The 16,898-nt window shown below is 37.3% G+C and overlaps 1 protein-coding gene across 1 annotated transcript; it reads left to right on the top strand.

Moving 5' to 3' along the window:
- The first annotated feature begins 261 nt into the window (after positions 1-261).
- aldocb (aldolase C, fructose-bisphosphate, b) lies at positions 262-16,547 on the top strand. The gene is made up of 9 exons (XM_079835409.1): positions 262-1,018; positions 8,358-8,491; positions 8,658-8,869; positions 11,068-11,122; positions 11,208-11,368; positions 12,707-12,790; positions 12,900-13,074; positions 13,273-13,472; positions 15,552-16,547. The coding sequence occupies exons 2-9, from the start codon at positions 8,380-8,382 to the stop codon at positions 15,642-15,644; spliced, it is 1,092 nt and encodes a 363-aa protein (XP_079691535.1). The 5' UTR covers positions 262-1,018; positions 8,358-8,379; the 3' UTR covers positions 15,645-16,547.
- The last annotated feature ends 351 nt before the right edge of the window (positions 16,548-16,898 follow it).

Below are 16,898 nucleotides of genomic sequence, written 5' to 3'. Positions count from 1 at the left end.
TCGTTTGTCCAGTCACAGATACTGTATGACCAATCCCACCCTATACGGCTCAGTTTTTCTATATATCTTGCTCTGTCGAGCGGCAGAAGTGATTCTATATAGGCTATACTGGGTTTGTGGGTTAACACCATGAATTTCCAGTGTCGGGGAATGGACTGTTTTCCCCCACGCCACGCCCCCAGCTATGACACAACACCGACCAAGTCTATGCTGTATGTGGTAATTTTTTTAAAGCTCCGCCCACTGGGGGGACACAGTACTGCAGTGTCAGCTACTGCTATCAAGGTTCCTACGCAGTTTGGAAATGTATGAGTTTTTGATTTGAGTAATTTCCAGGTCTGGATAATTATGGAAAAAAGAAAACAGAGCATGGAAAAAGATTTGTGTTTCCAGACTACTGCCCTATTCCGTTTTTTTATATATATGTTTTCATGGCAGAAGTTTACTGATTGACAAACATGACGCACATTTTCATTATGCAAAACTCTTTTGAAATTCACTAAAATAATGTTTATCAGTCAAACCAGACACAGATAAGAGCTATTATTGAGCTACAGTAAGATATTTGAAAGCACTTTTTTTCCATATACCAGATAAAAGGAGCCTTTTAAAATATAACTTATCATTTTATTGGTTTGTATCAAATATCCACTATAGATATTACATGCAAACCAATAAAATGATAATTAATGGACAAATGTTCTGTATGTCATTTCTTTATTTCTTTTTGCATTGACTAACTTTGCTATTCTGATATTTTTTATTTGACTTTTTTAATCGCCTACGTGCTGTACAACACACCTCAAGCAATGAGGTGTACCGATGCGATGTTGATCTGCTGGTGACGCGCAAGGTCACTTTAAAGGCTCATGAATATTAACTATTATTACAATAAGGTCGTGACTAAAGCCACGCCCCGATGTGGGATGCTTTTTCTAAGCGGTCACGTTGCGTTGCGGCATTGAACCTGGAGGCTGTCGACAGTAGGGTATCTTTTGCATCACTCTCTTCTAAGCAGGTAAGTGGTTACAATCTTTAAATGAAATATATATAATTATAGTGACTCTGCAACTCTCTTGAACGACATGTCATTTATTCGTTTTGTATCAGATTATTTTTTGTTGTTGAATATGATTTTGTTCATTCCTTCTTGTATTTAAAACGTATGTATGTATGTATGTTTAAATGTACTATTTGTTTACATTATACATTTATTTGCTTTGATGGCAGAAGTTAATGCGTATCATCCGACAGGTGGTTCTCATTTAGTTATCAAAGGCCTTCTCCATCATGGTACAATAATCAACACGTGTGTATATAGCAGATACGTCAACATATAAAAGCTGCCTCATTCATTTAGGTGTGAAATTTTCTTTTTTTTGACTCAAAAAGCAACTATATAAAGAGACAAACATCGTCATGTCTAACGTTACGTTCATGACATTCAATGTCACCCTGAGCACGGGTGAAGACATCATCATCATCTCTCTTCCGTGTATTTAGTGAAGCTAACAGACAGCTGACAAACCGAGCCCATTTAACAATGTTTATTTCACAAAATACGCAAATCAGGGATGCGACTGATGTCCTCAGAAGGGAGTGTGGCGGATCCGCACGTAGGCATTTCTACATCAGTGTAGCTTTAGCCTAGCGGAGATTGAGCTAACGCGATGAAACTAGCGTTTCCTAGTGTCCTTCAGATTTAATACGCACCCTCACAACATACCACGGTCTCCAAAGCGCTATTACAATAATTTACATCTAATTTAGGACCTGTCAAAGATGTCACGCACTTTAAATGTTCCCCTCGGTCGCGCTGCGTCACAGCTGTGTGTGCAGAAGATTTGTAATGAATCACGCGAGCTGTCGTGTATACGTGCTGAAGATGGTGTGTGTCTCTCCTCTCTGAGGACACAGCAGGTTCATGTATAATGTTGCTCAAGGTTAAACGAACTAAGCTGATGATAAAGACTAAGCTCGGGATGTGCGGTCCTCTAAACGGTGGCCTTTGACTCTTATTTTTTCTTTTATGTAATTTCCTGTATCCTTTGCATGACGTTGTAATTCTCCATGCATACATCTGGAAGTCACGAGATTAGATTCGACAATTCCTTTTTTTATGGAATATTGATATATTTATTATAAATAATTTATCTGTGCACGTGTTTTTTTTTTTTTTTATTCATCTGCATTCATAATCTTTAATCAAAATAACTTCCCCCTCTTGCAGACATCTCTTCTCTGATGACTTGTTTATTGGCACAAGGGCAGGACAACTTGTCACTCATGTGAGATCGACCAATAGCAAACCACAACCATCCATCCCCACCCCTAAACCCTACCCACTCTGTGGGCAAATCAGCTAACGCAGTGAAAAACGCCCCTCTATTTACGGCATCGCCCACTGATCTAGTAACTCCTATTACTCTCCTGCAGAGACATTAGGCTTGTTCGACTTGATGCAGCGATGCGCAGACCGATGGGCGGCTGACTTGAAGCAGTGCATGCCGGTTAAAAATGTCGTCCGACTTGAGACCGTGCCGATGCCACGTGACAGTGACGTATGGCATCAAAATACAGCGAGAGCGATTCGAAAGCAGTCGGCTAATACAGCCGGTGCAGCTTCCCTGGAGAGACTGCACCAGGCTGCACAGACTCTGATGATGACACAGCTGTTCCACGAGCGGCCGGATCACGCACGTTTCGTGTTTATTCTAAAACCTTCAGCTCCGCTAATGCTCACAAATCAGTTTTTTATAACGGTAAAACCTCGTTTCATGTAGTCGCGATGTTATATTGCGTCGTGTTTATCAAAATAAAACCGATTAAAAACGAAGACCCCACTTCATTGATAGTGTAGGCTTATGTTGAACTTTATTCTTATACAGACGCTGTATTATGCAGTACATAAAGTATTGAATAAAAATTTCTCAGAAACATTGCGTATTTGACAAATATTGCATTTATTTCACTTCAGCTGTGATAAAGTATGCAAATATAGCGCAATTCCAGATGGACAAAATCAAGTCCCGCCCAGTTTTTTTCTAGTTTGAGAAGCTGTTTGAGTTGGGGAAGAAAAAAAAAGCAATTGCGACTTCCATTTCATGCTGACTTTAAAATACATTGTTTTTATACATGTAGTCTGTTTTTTTCATCGATCATACATATACATTTTTGCTTTAGTTCAAAGTTTGTAATGCCATGATTTGTCTCAGAGCTGGCTGGATTGTTCTATTGAAATCCCTATTGAGAAAGCAATTGGGAAAGATGCTTCCAGAACCAAGCTAGCCTGAAAATGCAAGTGTGGGTAGGGGTAATGGACGTGACGAAAGGTCTTTTCAATTGATCGGGAGGGCTGCCTGTTAGGGTGTGGGGTAAGGGTTCTTTTCTAGCATTTCATGCCCATTACTCAGACCTGCAGATATCCCTGTCTAAAAAAATGGCCGGTCACTGTTGCGCATGATGCGGTGCAGAGAACTAGATCTTGTCAAAGGGATACAGGCTGAAACGATCAGCTGTCACTTGTGCCTAAAGCGCTTTCTTTGAGACGCATCTTCTGCAAGGCTACCCACAGTCCCTATAAACATTTGTTTGAAAAAAATATATATATGTATATATTATAGCTGTATATATTAGAGCTTGTATATTCAAGCATTATAGCAGATTGATGCCTAGTAGACATGAATTTGATCCTCTCTGATTTGTTTAATAACAGTTGAAAATGAATACTCTAAATAAATGATTTAGAAGTGCTGTGTCTCATAAACAGTGTCATCATGACTCGTCAAATATATTCACTTGCATTAGAAACACTGACTCTTTTGCTGCGTCTCAATTCGCCTACTTATACTACGACCTAAAAGTAAATACTCTTTTCAACATGCTACGATTTGGGGCATACTAATTCTATTTTCGAATACTATTTAGTACAGACAGTATGCGAATTGGGACATGTAAATGGCTAGCTAATGTGGTTTTCTGTAGAAGCTGTGGTTTAAATGGAGCTCATCTGCAAAATGTCTAATAATTAACTGTGACATTAGCAAGCAGTCTAAATAATATCATATAATAATATTTATGAAACACTTGTTCTATAGCACTTTTATCTTGAAGCACTTTTACAAAAAAAAAATGGATGAAAAATAAAAACATGCTATCAAGAATACAATATTAAAAAAACAATTACTAAGTAAATCACATAAAAGCTTGTAAGCTACCCTTTAGAAGTGAGTTTTAGGACTATATGGCCTATGGTAATATTAAATATAAGTAACAATAAAAAAAAAGTGAATACAAATAAATGAATTAAAATAATTCATTATTAAATAGGCTAGATAGAAGATGGATGTATTTACACAGACCAGATCTAGGATGATGATAAATATATCTAGATAAATCAGTCTATCTAACGATCGATCAAATTAAATGTAATTATTTGTTAACATATAATTAAAATATTGACCTGTATTGAAGTACAGTTTACGACAGGTTTAGTTATCTCATGCTTTGTGACAGCGATTGTGTTGCAAGCAAAGGGCCAATGAAGGTCACTCACTTTGAATCAGGACCAGTGGACATCTATTCACCATGGGTCACTGACTGTGGTCATATATCAAAATGACCTCTGTTTACCCTTTGCTCACAACACAATGCCAATGAAGCCAATACAGCCTGTCCTTTAGCATTAGCATTGCTCGAACTAAAGCTAGTCAGTGAAGACTCACATTTTACAGAGTGAAGAAGTGGAATGGTAAAAGCGTGCCGTAACACATCCCCCGCAAAACTCAATGAAATTGCTTGATGAATGAGGGGAGCGGCCGCCGTAGGCTGTGTTTTCCAGTGGAAACTTCCGTCGTTCAACAAAACCAATGAGTTGGAATCATTCACAGAGCTTCAGAGATTGTGTGCTTTCCTGTCACTTCAGTAATACTGTGATTAAACCATCTGCTAGCACAGAAATACAGCAGGATATGTTAGATGTAGAGGAACAACAACCAGCTTGAAACCAATAACCGATTTGTTTAGTTTCTCATTAAAACTCACTTTAATTAATTTCAGTAAAATATCAATTAAGGACAATGTGTGAAAGCTTTCTCTTTCCATGCATTGTTTCCATGAGGGTGTGTGTTTAGGGCAACTGCGCATCCAACCGTGATTTACATCTACACCGACCAGCCAGTCTGGGCCGGTTTTGGCTCGTTCCATTCTGCACAGAGATGGGGGAGCACTCAACCGGGAAGGCTATAAAGACATAGAAAGACATTTAGACAAGCAGTGAACTGCATAGTCAATTTTAAATGAGTCATGAATATGGTAAAATCTGACTGAGAGTATGAAAAGGACCCTTGTGAAAAAGTGCACTTAATTTCATTGAATCTGTTCTTGTCGTTTACCTTAAATCTTAAAAGTATATTTTTAAAAACTGTACTATTAATATTAATTAAACAAAAGTCCACTTTTATCACTGTTTCTTAAAACATACAAGTACACATTTAAAAAGTGCACTTTGTAAAGTCTATTTTAAATCATTGTTTTAATAATCTTCTGGCATGCTTTAAAGGGGTTATGACATTGATTGTTTTTATTATTTTAATGTTCCTTGAGGTCAGTGTTAATTTTGACAACAAATTTTGATTTAGTTTTAGTCATAGTCTTTTGACTAAAATAACATTTAGTTTTAGTCGACTAAATCTACAGTAGATTTAGTCTCCTAAAATCTAATGAGTTTAGTTAAATTATAATACATTAAGCATTTAAGCATTATATAACCGACTGTCACTTGAACTGACATTTTGACATCATTTTATTTTTGACATTAAAAATACACGAAAGAGCTCAATTCAATTTTTTGTCTGTTTTCTGTTACACAGGACATCAGTTCTGACTGGATCTCTTCCCTAATCGACCTTCCGTAACATTTTCGTCTCGTTTTTATTCGTTGACGAAAATTACAGTTGATTTTCGTCATAGTTTTTGTCATCCAACACTAGTTTTTATTTAGTTATAGTGTCGTTTTCGTCAGTGAAAAAAGGTTGTTGACAAAAATTATGACAAATTATTCATCAACGAAATTAACACTGCTTGAGGTTCACTTGTCCTTCCAAACCTGTAAGACCTGTTCATCTTCGGAACACAAGTTAAGATATTTTTGATCAAATCCGAGCACTTTCTGACCCCACATAGACTGCAACATTATTACCACTTTCAAGGCCCAGAATTTTTTTTTAAATAGTCCATGTGACAACAGTGGTTTGACCTTAAATTTATGAAGTGATATGAGTACCTTTTGTGTGCAAAAAAAACCGAACAAAAATAATGACTTTATTCAACCATCTCTTCTCATTTGGGTCAGACTCGTATGCTGTTTGTTAACGTAGTGTAAACAGTGCAGCGCTTCCGAGCTCTACGTCAGAACACCGGCTTACCATTGGCCGACGCTGTTCACATGAGCACCACGACACGTGCATTATTTCCAAGTTCTCTTTGAAAAAAATATGCTAAAGTGCACTTCTTTTCCACAAAGGAAATAAACAATGCCCTTTAAATGAAATGCTGTCAATCCAGCTCTCTGAAAGTGTGTAGTAACAGATATTCACAGACAGCGGGGCAAGTCTAATGGGGATTGACAGCAGAGATTAGAGAAATGTGATTGCATAACAGCAGTAGAAAACGCTCTGCTGGCTTTCGTCTGCATTATGCAATTCAGCCTCACTGAAGAGGTGTGAGGGAGAGTGGGCAGGAATATTAATCAACCATTTTAGATGCACTGAATAATGAGACACGCAGTTTTGTTTATTCATAGCCAGCCGTTAGATGTATCCAGGAGACGAATTGTTGTTCCTTGTGTGACTCTTTGGGTAAAAAGACTGTTTCTAAGCTGCTGGGAGCACTGGCAGCCAGTTTCCCATTCAAGTCATGATCTGACTCCCAAATTAAGAGTAGCACAAATGTTTCTTGAGCAGAAGATCAGCGTATTAGATTGATTTCTGAAGGATCATGTGACACTGAAGACTGGAGTAATGATGCTGAAAATTCCTCTTTGCAATCACTGGAATAAATTACTTTTTAGAATATATTAAAAAAAGAAAACAACTGTAATTTTAAATCGTAATGTTTCACAGTATTACTGTTTTTACTGATATTAGTTTTTTTATGACTGTGGGGAAGGGAAATGTTTAAGTTTTTAAATATTTTTAAATATGAAGGAAAAACAAAACACTAAACTTGATTACGGTATTTATCTGGCAAAAAAAGTAAACCGTGCAAAAGAATGCATAGAAAAACTAAAAGCTCAAAGGAAAAAGCATACATCGACTACAACATAATCGGTTATTAATATTTTGTATATTCATAATTTTTTTGTATGACAGCCTGTCCAAAATCCGTTTTTTGTTGTCACAAATAAAACGATTGACTCACTCGAGCACAACACAATATGCTTACAAAATCATCAACAAATAATATTTAAATGAAGTTTGTCATAATGTCAATTTTCCTAGGCTGGGCATCGCTTTTGGCCACTACTATGTGTGTTTTTTGTATATACACTGTTCAAATTAAAGGTAACTCCGGTGAAAAATTAACCTAGGGGTAATTAACACATGGTTACCGAGTAGATCGTTCTCTGGGATGCGTTTTCATGAAAATAGAATGTAAAGAGTTTTATCTCTTCTGCCTTACCTTACAAAACTGTATTTCATTTGAAAAGCAATCAATGAATCCGAAGGGAAGCTGTGGTATTCACAGCAGTAGAGGCTTGCTCGCGGTCCATTTTCAAGAAGTACATATTTCCATTTTCCCCAAAGTAGGCTATTTGCTAATACAGATTTACCAAATTAATTTGCATCTGGATTGCATAGGTTCCTCCTGGTGCATAAAAATGCCCGGCCTCATGTGGCTAAAGTTTGTAGGCAGTTTTTAAATGACAAAGGCATTGATGCCATTGACTGGCCCTCACGTGTCCCAGACCTGAATCCAATTGAGAACCTCTGGGACATTATGTATCGGAGCATCTGAAGCCGCCAAGAAGCGCCACAGACTGTCCAGGAGCTCACTGATGCCCTGATCCATGTCTGGATCCATGTTGTTTTCAAACCTGTCCTGGAGGACCCCCAGCACTACACATTTTGTATGCCTCCCTCATCTAACACACCTGATTCAACTCATGAGCTCATTATTAGAGACTGAAAGACCTGAAGTCGGTGTGTCAAATATGGGAGACATACAAAATGTGCAGGGCTGGGGGTCTTCCAGGACATTTGAAAACCCCAGTATACTCATAGATTTTTTCCAATGTGTGAAGTTGCTGGTGAGATGGATGAAATGACAGTCGTGTCTCTGCTGTTCCTCTATTGCAGGTCACTTTGAGCCACAGACATCATGACGCACCAGTACCCCGCACTCACAACTGCGCAGAAGAAGGAGCTGCAGGACATCGCTCAGCGCATCGTAGCTCCTGGGAAGGGCATCCTCGCTGCAGATGAGTCCACAGGTCAGTGAGGGTTGCAACATGCATAACGCATTCAGTTTGATCATTTACTCCCCCGTCGTATTGACGTTTGACGTCATTCTTTGGAAAATGACATGCTGCAAAACACCCACGTCTGCTTTCTGCCAGTCTCTCTAACATAATGATATTTATGTCTGCATCTATACAGGTAGTATGGCAAAGCGTCTGAACCCAATCGGCGTGGAGAACACAGAGGAGAACCGTCGTCTTTATCGCCAGCTCCTTTTCACTGCTGACGAGCGCATTGACAAGTGCATCGGTGGTGTTATCTTCTTCCACGAGACCCTCTACCAGAATGCTGATGATGGCACATGCTTTGCCAAAATGATCAAGGACAGGGGCATCGTTGTGGGAATCAAGGTATAATAACAATCACACCGGTGTGATTAGAACATTCAGTGCGTCACGTGATCAACTGCTACATTCAAATGTGATTTTGCGCATTGGCTGGTGCTGGCTGATGCACATGCTCCGCGCTTGTCATATATCACAACTATTTAAATAAAGATAATTAGGCCTACTAGCAAAAAGAAATACATTTATAGTTTTTAAAATACACCCTGATGTCTATGGAAGCAGCAATAGTAATCCTTTCTATTATTTTGACTCTTCTCCCAGTTCAACGGCCACTTACTTTCATGTAATTCGGAATATTTGGATTTACATCACGTAAAAATTCATTCCACATGCGGAGGAAACTAACATCGCGGTGCCCATCAAGCATTATAGGTCAAACTAACATGATCATAGTTCATGATATAGTTAACACGTTTTTGAGAAGTATGTTGAATAAAAAAGGAAAAATTTATAAAAGTAATACATCTGTCATACAGCGCAACTGTGGCTGCAGCTATATTTTATGTATATGTAAATGTGTGTGTGTGTGTGTACTAGGGGCGGGCGATATAGCCTCAAAATGATATCACGATATTTCAAGAATATTTGCGATAACGATATTTATGACGATATAGAAAAAAATATATGGAACAAAGTTTTATTGGTTATTGCAGCTGGTAGGCAGCAGCATTTATTAGTGCAAACAAAACCATAACATACAATTTTAGTTTAACAATAACTAATGTAATTTATGCCATGGTCTGTCTGAATATTTGATTCTGATTGGCTGGAAGGTGTGCAATAAAATCGTTTAATGCACAGGTAGTTCCAAGTCAGATGAAACCTCTTTCTATATTAATGCGCTGTTTTCATTTCAGGTGTGTTTACACGGAGCACTGTAATCGGTTTAAAAGTCCAAATGAAAATGCTGCATATAAACACTGCTTTCATAAGGATACACACATTTTTCTGAATTGTTAAACTTTTTATTTTGCAACAAGTTATCAAGATAATGTTGGAATAATGACACAGACATAGCCTGGCTATGCCATCTCATCTGACAGCGTTTTTGTTTCTTACAGCAACACCATATCGGTTTAGATAAAGTCTCGTGTAAACTGTCCACAGAATAGTTCAATCGGAATGACATAAAAGTGTGCATGTAAACGGGGCTATTGAAGCACACGCGCGTGTCACTCGCATTTAGAGAGCAGAGATCGCGCTGCACATTCATGAGCACAGAAACTTGTTATTAACGCCACCCCGCAACTTTTAGCAATAAAATAGCTAAGTTACTGGATCACTACATTATATTTCTCAGCAACAATGGGGTTACATCTCAATTTTTCAGTAATAAACGCACATCTTCGTTAAGAGAGACGCTGAACAGATGCAGTCACACAGGTACGAATCTCTCTCTCTCTCGATAATTAATCCAAATAAATGCTATAATCCATTCATTCAAATAAATGTAATCTTACGCACTACTTTATCTCTGTGTCTGATTCAAAGAAGGCAGAATGCTAGATCTAACGAGCCGTAACTGACGAAAATAACTGTCAATGTTACCCTTCCGGTCAAATATTGTGCTGCAAACATCAATAGCAGCTTTAAGTTGTCAATGCTTAGTCAGTTGTCAAGAGGGCTGACCTCAAGTAGCTCCCTTTTTAGGTACTAAGTCGTTATCGGAGGCTGACATGCTGCTCTTCGTGTATACTCTGACAGGTGTTGTTGTTGTGCGCACTAGGGAACGTAAATGCGCCATGCCATCGTGTCGCTATATCATTGATATCGTGATATGACACTTTTTTTTTTATCATGTAAAAATGTATACCGGTATTATCGTGGACGGTATGATATGGCACACCCCTAGTGTGTACACACACACACATACCTATGAGGTAAAGACTATTAATAACACAGTAGGCAAAGGATTAGCATAAGATTATCAGGCTAATGGAGGGCGTTCATGTTTGCAACATCCAAGTGCTCTAATTTTAGCTGTTTGAAGATTAAAGGTGTATTTGTCTAAATGTACATTTGAAATTCTTCAAAATTATTCTTATATTATTGCTCTGTACTTTATAGGTGAATAAAACATCATTTCAACATTTTACTTTTCAGATTTATTGATTAAGTTATTAGAAAATAAATTTAGGACAGGATTATTAGCAATGCTGGCATGACAATTTGATCCTAAAGCAGGTTTTCCTCTTTTTCAGGTTGACAAAGGTGTCGTCCCTCTGGCAGGAACAGACGGAGAGACCACAACACAGGGTAAGCTTACAGTTACCACTATTTAATTTGTTTAAAAGGATGGCAGTTATGATGTTATGTTAATGGGCTACCTGTTTTTCTTAAGGGCTTGATGGACTGTCAGAACGCTGTGCTCAGTATAAGAAAGACGGTGCAGACTTTGCCAAGTGGCGCTCGGTCCTGAAGATCAGTGAGAACACTCCCTCAGAGTTGGCCATCATGGAGAACGCTAACGTCCTGGCTCGCTATGCCAGCATCTGCCAGCAGGTGAGCTCCTTAAGTCTTGGCTAGTTTTGTGTTGATTTTAAAACAGTGTTGTTATTGTTCACCAAAATTAAAACCATTAAAGGGTTAGTTGACCCAAAAATTTAAATTCTGTCATTTACTCGCCCTCATGCTGTCCCAAACCTGCAAGCCTTTCATTCATCTTTGGAACACAAATGAAGATATTTTTATTGAAATCTGAGAGATTTCTGTCACTCCATTGACAGTCTTGCTTGACAGTACCTCATTGGTTCTTGCTGAAGCTCAAACGTGCTGCGGAACACACAAGAATGAACCTCATTGGCTCTTGCGGAAGCTCAAACTTAATGCGTAAAACAAGATTGAAACCTCATTTATTCTCGCATGTCAAACTTGCTTGAGCTTCCGTTTACAACTGATGTGTGAGTTGATGAATGTTTATATGTGAGTAAAGGCCTAAATTAAATCTGTTCATCATATAAAGTGATCGTGTCTCTTCAGAAAATTTGGACTAAACCATTCAATTCATATGGAGTAGTTTTACGATCTCTTTGTGAACTTTTTGAAGCGTCAAAGTGGTAGACTGTCAATGGAGGGACAGAAATAGCCCAGATTTCATTAAGCTCATTATGCTTAATTAATAGAAATAAAGCTGGAAAAAATAGATATATTTTAATATAAAAATAAACCTAAACCAATAAAATACCTAAAAAATAAGCTACTAATAAGCTAATAAAATTGTACAAAAATGACTAAAACTGAAAAAAACATTAATGATAAAAATATATGCAAATTTCCCGCCAAACACTAGCAGATCATACCAACCACAGCGGTCAACTAACACCCATGACAAAAGAATACACGTTTAGTTCAGCAGTTCAGTATTATCACATTTAAACAAATAATTCTAATCATGAATATTATCATTTGATTAAATGTAAACAATACAAAATAAAAGAAATATGAAGTCGTCAAAGTCTCTGTTCAATTCTTTTACTCGGCTACACAACACAGTTTGAACACTAGACATTGTCTCCATACACATTTCAAATCATACTCATGACAAACAATAAATCAAAAACACAATAGCACTCTGAACTGATGTTCACGTGATGATGACCTGCGTGTTCATCACACACAATATAATCACTAAAACTGAAACTTTATAAGTTAAGTTAATTAATTAAAATATAAATAAATACTATAATAATATGAGCGAACTAAAATGACACGAAAGAAATCCAAGTCACAAGGGTCTTGATTTATGTTTGGATATTTTGTCGAAGCTAATGAATAGATATGAGTGCTATATTCAACAGAATGTGAGGATTTTTTTGATGTAATATCGTCTTTGTTTTTCAGAATGGAATTGTGCCCATTGTGGAGCCAGAGATTTTACCTGATGGTGACCATGACTTGAAGCGCTGCCAGTATGTTACAGAGAAGGTACATAAAAAGTGAAATCATGTTGCATCATTCAAACTAGACGTGTTTTAATGGGTTGTGACATGCTATATGTTTTCATGTACTTTACTTATTTCCCATGTATCTCCAGGTCCTTGCTGCCTGCTACAAGGCCCTGTCTGACCATCATGTCTATCTGGAGGGAACTCTTCTGAAACCCAACATGGTGACAGCTGGTCACTCCTGCCCCACCAAATACAGCAATCATGAAATTGCCATGTCAACAGTGACAGCCCTGCGCCGCACCGTTCCCCCCGCAGTAACAGGTGAGTCTATATGCTGTTTGATTCTCTGGTTTGAGGCCTAAAGAATGAGGTTGCTTGTTATTTAAGAATATGGAGAGTGCAATAACATGGTTACTTCTGGAAACAACATGTTTTTAAAAAAGTGTGAGCAGTAAACAGTATGTGTGTGAGAACATTTTCAGAAAATTGGCATAATCCGTTTTGTAATTCCTCTGGCAGGTGTGACATTCCTCTCTGGAGGTCAGAGTGAGGAGGAGGCGTCCATCAACCTGAACGCCATCAACACCGTCCCTCTGACAAAACCCTGGGCCCTCACCTTCTCTTATGGACGTGCTCTGCAGGCCTCTGCCCTGAACGCCTGGCGCGGGGCTAAGGACAATGAGAAGGCCGCCACAGAGGAGTTCATCAAACGTGCCGAGGTCAGTTATTCAAATGATTTCCTCCGTTAAGGTGCAGTCAAATTACCAACATTTCACTGTTAAATAAGGTCCATTGTCTCTTTCAAACCAAGCAGCTTTCTGTTGGTCAATGTGGCAACTTGAATCAGTGGGGGAATCGTTCCCTCTCAAGCAAAAATCCTGATTGTGTGGATTTCTACTGAAATAACTGGACTTAGCATTAGTAAATATGGCCACACTTTTAAGCAAATTTGAATTTTATGAATTCTGTTGTTAAAGCTGCTATCCGTAACTTTTTTTTTTGTGTTCAAGATTTACAAAAAGTATATAATGAGAAAGTACAACGTTAATCCATTTTCCAAACCGTGTTTTTGTCTTACCCTGAATCATTATGGTACACTTATAATAAGTGTTTATATTGGGACTATTTCACACCGGGCTGGTAGGAACCGCTGTGGAGGAGCACAGTCGCTGCGTGATTCACCATAGACATAAACAGAGAGAAGTAGCTCCGGCTGCAATGTTCTTCCGCAAGATGCATGCAGTTCTGTTTATCAACCGCTAGAGAAAGTTACGGACTGCAGCTTTTAAATATAACTTTTATTTATGCTAATTTAAACATTTATATTATTATTTATATTTAATGAAGGTTTTTTTAAAATATTCATATAGATTGTTAAACTCTATGGAGCCCCTAAAGAGATGAGTGGTGAGGGAAAAATTATTTCAGTGCTTTGTGTTCTCTCGCAAATGTTTTGCATTCCCCAGAGAAACTTTGTGTTCCCTCACAAAACTTTGTTCTTTGTAAGCGAATGCAAAGTTTTTAGGGGAACGCAAAACATTTGAGATTGAACGCAAAAGCGTTGACATAATTTTCCATTCCGTCTAGTAATTTTTTTCCTTTCATATCCCTTTAGGGGCTCCGTAAATCTCGAATAAATGTTTTTAAAAATTATTTTCAGAAATCTTGGGTGCCTTGTAGGGCTGTCACTAACGATTATTTTGGTAATTGGTCGATTATTTTGGCAAGTAATCTAGTAATCAGATTTTTTTTTTTTGTGGTGATAAAAATAGACGTAAGCAAAGACCTAAGCCTTTAAAATGACTTCAAATAGATATACAGTGAGGCAATAATATTTGGTTAAATAAAAAAAAAGTATCATAAAGAAGTAATCATATAGTTTCATAGAACAGCATACAAAATACATCATGAATAATCAAAATATGAATAATCATTTTGTGTACATTGTGGAACTGGTTTTAATACATTGTGCAGCCTTAGAAAATGGTCCAATAATGTTTTTTTAATGAAAACCTCACCTGAAATAAAAGTATCATACTGTTGGTAAGATTTTTCAAGAACCATTTATGCTTTTGCGTTTTTGTCCTGTAGAATTTGCACAAAAAACTTACAATTAGGGAGAACTCAAAAGGTAGCCTACTACAAAAATGCACGGAAAACACTGAGCGGATTGATGCTTCTGTTAGATGATGTATGTGATGCAGTGAAAGGAGACTTGTTAAATTGTGTCAATTGGGTTCCCTGCGTTAAAAATTCTGAAATTATTTAATAATTTAATAAATCATTCTCGCTTCATGAGAGACGCAACGCCCTGTTACACTGCGTTTCTGTATAATATTAATGGTTTCTATAGCCATGCAGTCATGATGATTTTATTAAGAGGTGGATTAATTCAGGTAGGATACCACTGAAGGCCTAGGTGTGAAATGTACGGCCTGCCACACATATATATATATATATATATATATATATATATATATATATATATATATATATATATATATATATATATATATATATATATATATATATATATATATATATATATATATATATATATATATATATATATATATATATATATATATATATATATATATATATATATATATATATATTATATAATATATATATATAATATATATATATATTATATATATTATATAATATATATATATAATATATATATATATTATACGCACATGTATGTGAATCTGTATTTAATTGCTGGGCTGCAATAATTAAAATAAAACTGCTGATTCAGGCAGCATATCCTGACCTTTGTGAACTTTCCTCAGGCTAACGGATTGGCTGCTCAAGGCAAGTACGTCTCCAGTGGAACCGGTGGAGCTGCAGGACAGTCCCTTTACGTGGCGGATCATTCCTACTGAGCATCCCAACATTCCAGCTTCCGCCAGCCAATAGTATAGTGCACAGCTGCTACCCTTCCTGTCACCAACCAATCACAGGCCTGCGCTGTCTTCTGTACTTTAGGGTTGTCATTGCAATGTCTTCTATCTATTTAAAATGTATTCAACTTTAGAAACAGAAATGGGGAAAACTAAAGGTACGCAGCAGATTTTTATTTTTGAAGAGTTCTAGGCGTGGTTTCATGCTAAAAACAAGAAAGCAGTATTTTTTTGTGACCGGTTAGCAAATGGATGTATATGTATGTCAGCCGTTTGTTTTTATTATTCCAGTTTAAGTCATTCCAATTCAGGCACCAGCCACTCGAGTTGACTTGTCACATTCCTTTCAGTGCAGTATGACCTCCTCATCTGTCCCCATAATGATGTGTGGATGATGTGAGTACTGGAGTTCAGATCAGTGTATCCCAGCAGGGGCAGTTTATTATATAGGAAATGAAACAGAGTAATATATAATTGCTAGTTAACATTAACTCCAGACTCTGGGGAATATTATTTTGTGTTGTGTTCACATGTAATATTAATTTTCTGCATTGTCTGGGCTGTGTGATTACTTTTCGAGAAATTTAATATAAAATACTAACAACATTAGTTTGAAAACAAAGACTCCTTTAAAATTGTGCTCTGTTGTGTTGTGTGCTTGGGTGTATCATGCTCTCCCTTTCCTCCCCATATATGTGACAGTGCTACATGAATTAATAAACTTGTGTTGGTTGTAAACGGCGGAGCGGACCAAACCGTGGAGCTTCTGGGAAGGGGAGCACTCACTGCTCTGTTGACAAAATGTGATGTGATTTGATGTTGTTCTCTAAAGCACTCTGTGTGTCAGATAGTAAAAACTGAAATAAAAACACTTTAAAACCCCAGACCCTGTTCGTCATTATTCTGCAGGTATTTCATACACCATTGCTTACAGTTGCAGATTCATTCGATTTTACAGCTTTCCTCCACAGACCACTAGCAATTCGCTGAATTGTGCATATTCAGTTCCAAGTAAATAATTCTCAATTAATTGTATAGAGAGAGAGTTACGTAATTTTAAGGAAAGCAGTTTGTATAAAAAATGGGGGGTAAACCTCTGTTTAATTGCTTAATGGAGGAACATGGATATGGTACATTTTGGAGTTCCATAATCATTTTGAAGCATTAGAGGCACAAATCCAATGTTTTTGTATTGTGAGACCTTTAGATGTGTTTGATAAAATATTACCTAACAGA

Source organism: Gobio gobio, assembly GCF_949357685.1.
Source record: "Gobio gobio genome assembly, chromosome: 14".
NCBI lineage: Eukaryota > Metazoa > Chordata > Actinopteri > Cypriniformes > Gobionidae > Gobio > Gobio gobio.
Note: the sequence above shows the minus strand (reverse complement) of the source record. Positions and strands in the feature narration are given on the sequence as shown.

Bases quoted from the DNA above. Each gene is read 5' to 3' on its own strand.
- aldocb (XM_079835409.1), top strand. From the start codon at position 8,380: ATGACGCACCAGTACCCCGCACTCACAACTGCGCAGAAGAAGGAGCTG. The intron at 8,870-11,067 runs GTATAATAACAA...CCTCTTTTTCAG, and splicing joins GCATCGTTGTGGGAATCAAG to GTTGACAAAGGTGTCGTCCC. The intron at 12,791-12,899 runs GTACATAAAAAG...ATGTATCTCCAG, and splicing joins GCCAGTATGTTACAGAGAAG to GTCCTTGCTGCCTGCTACAA.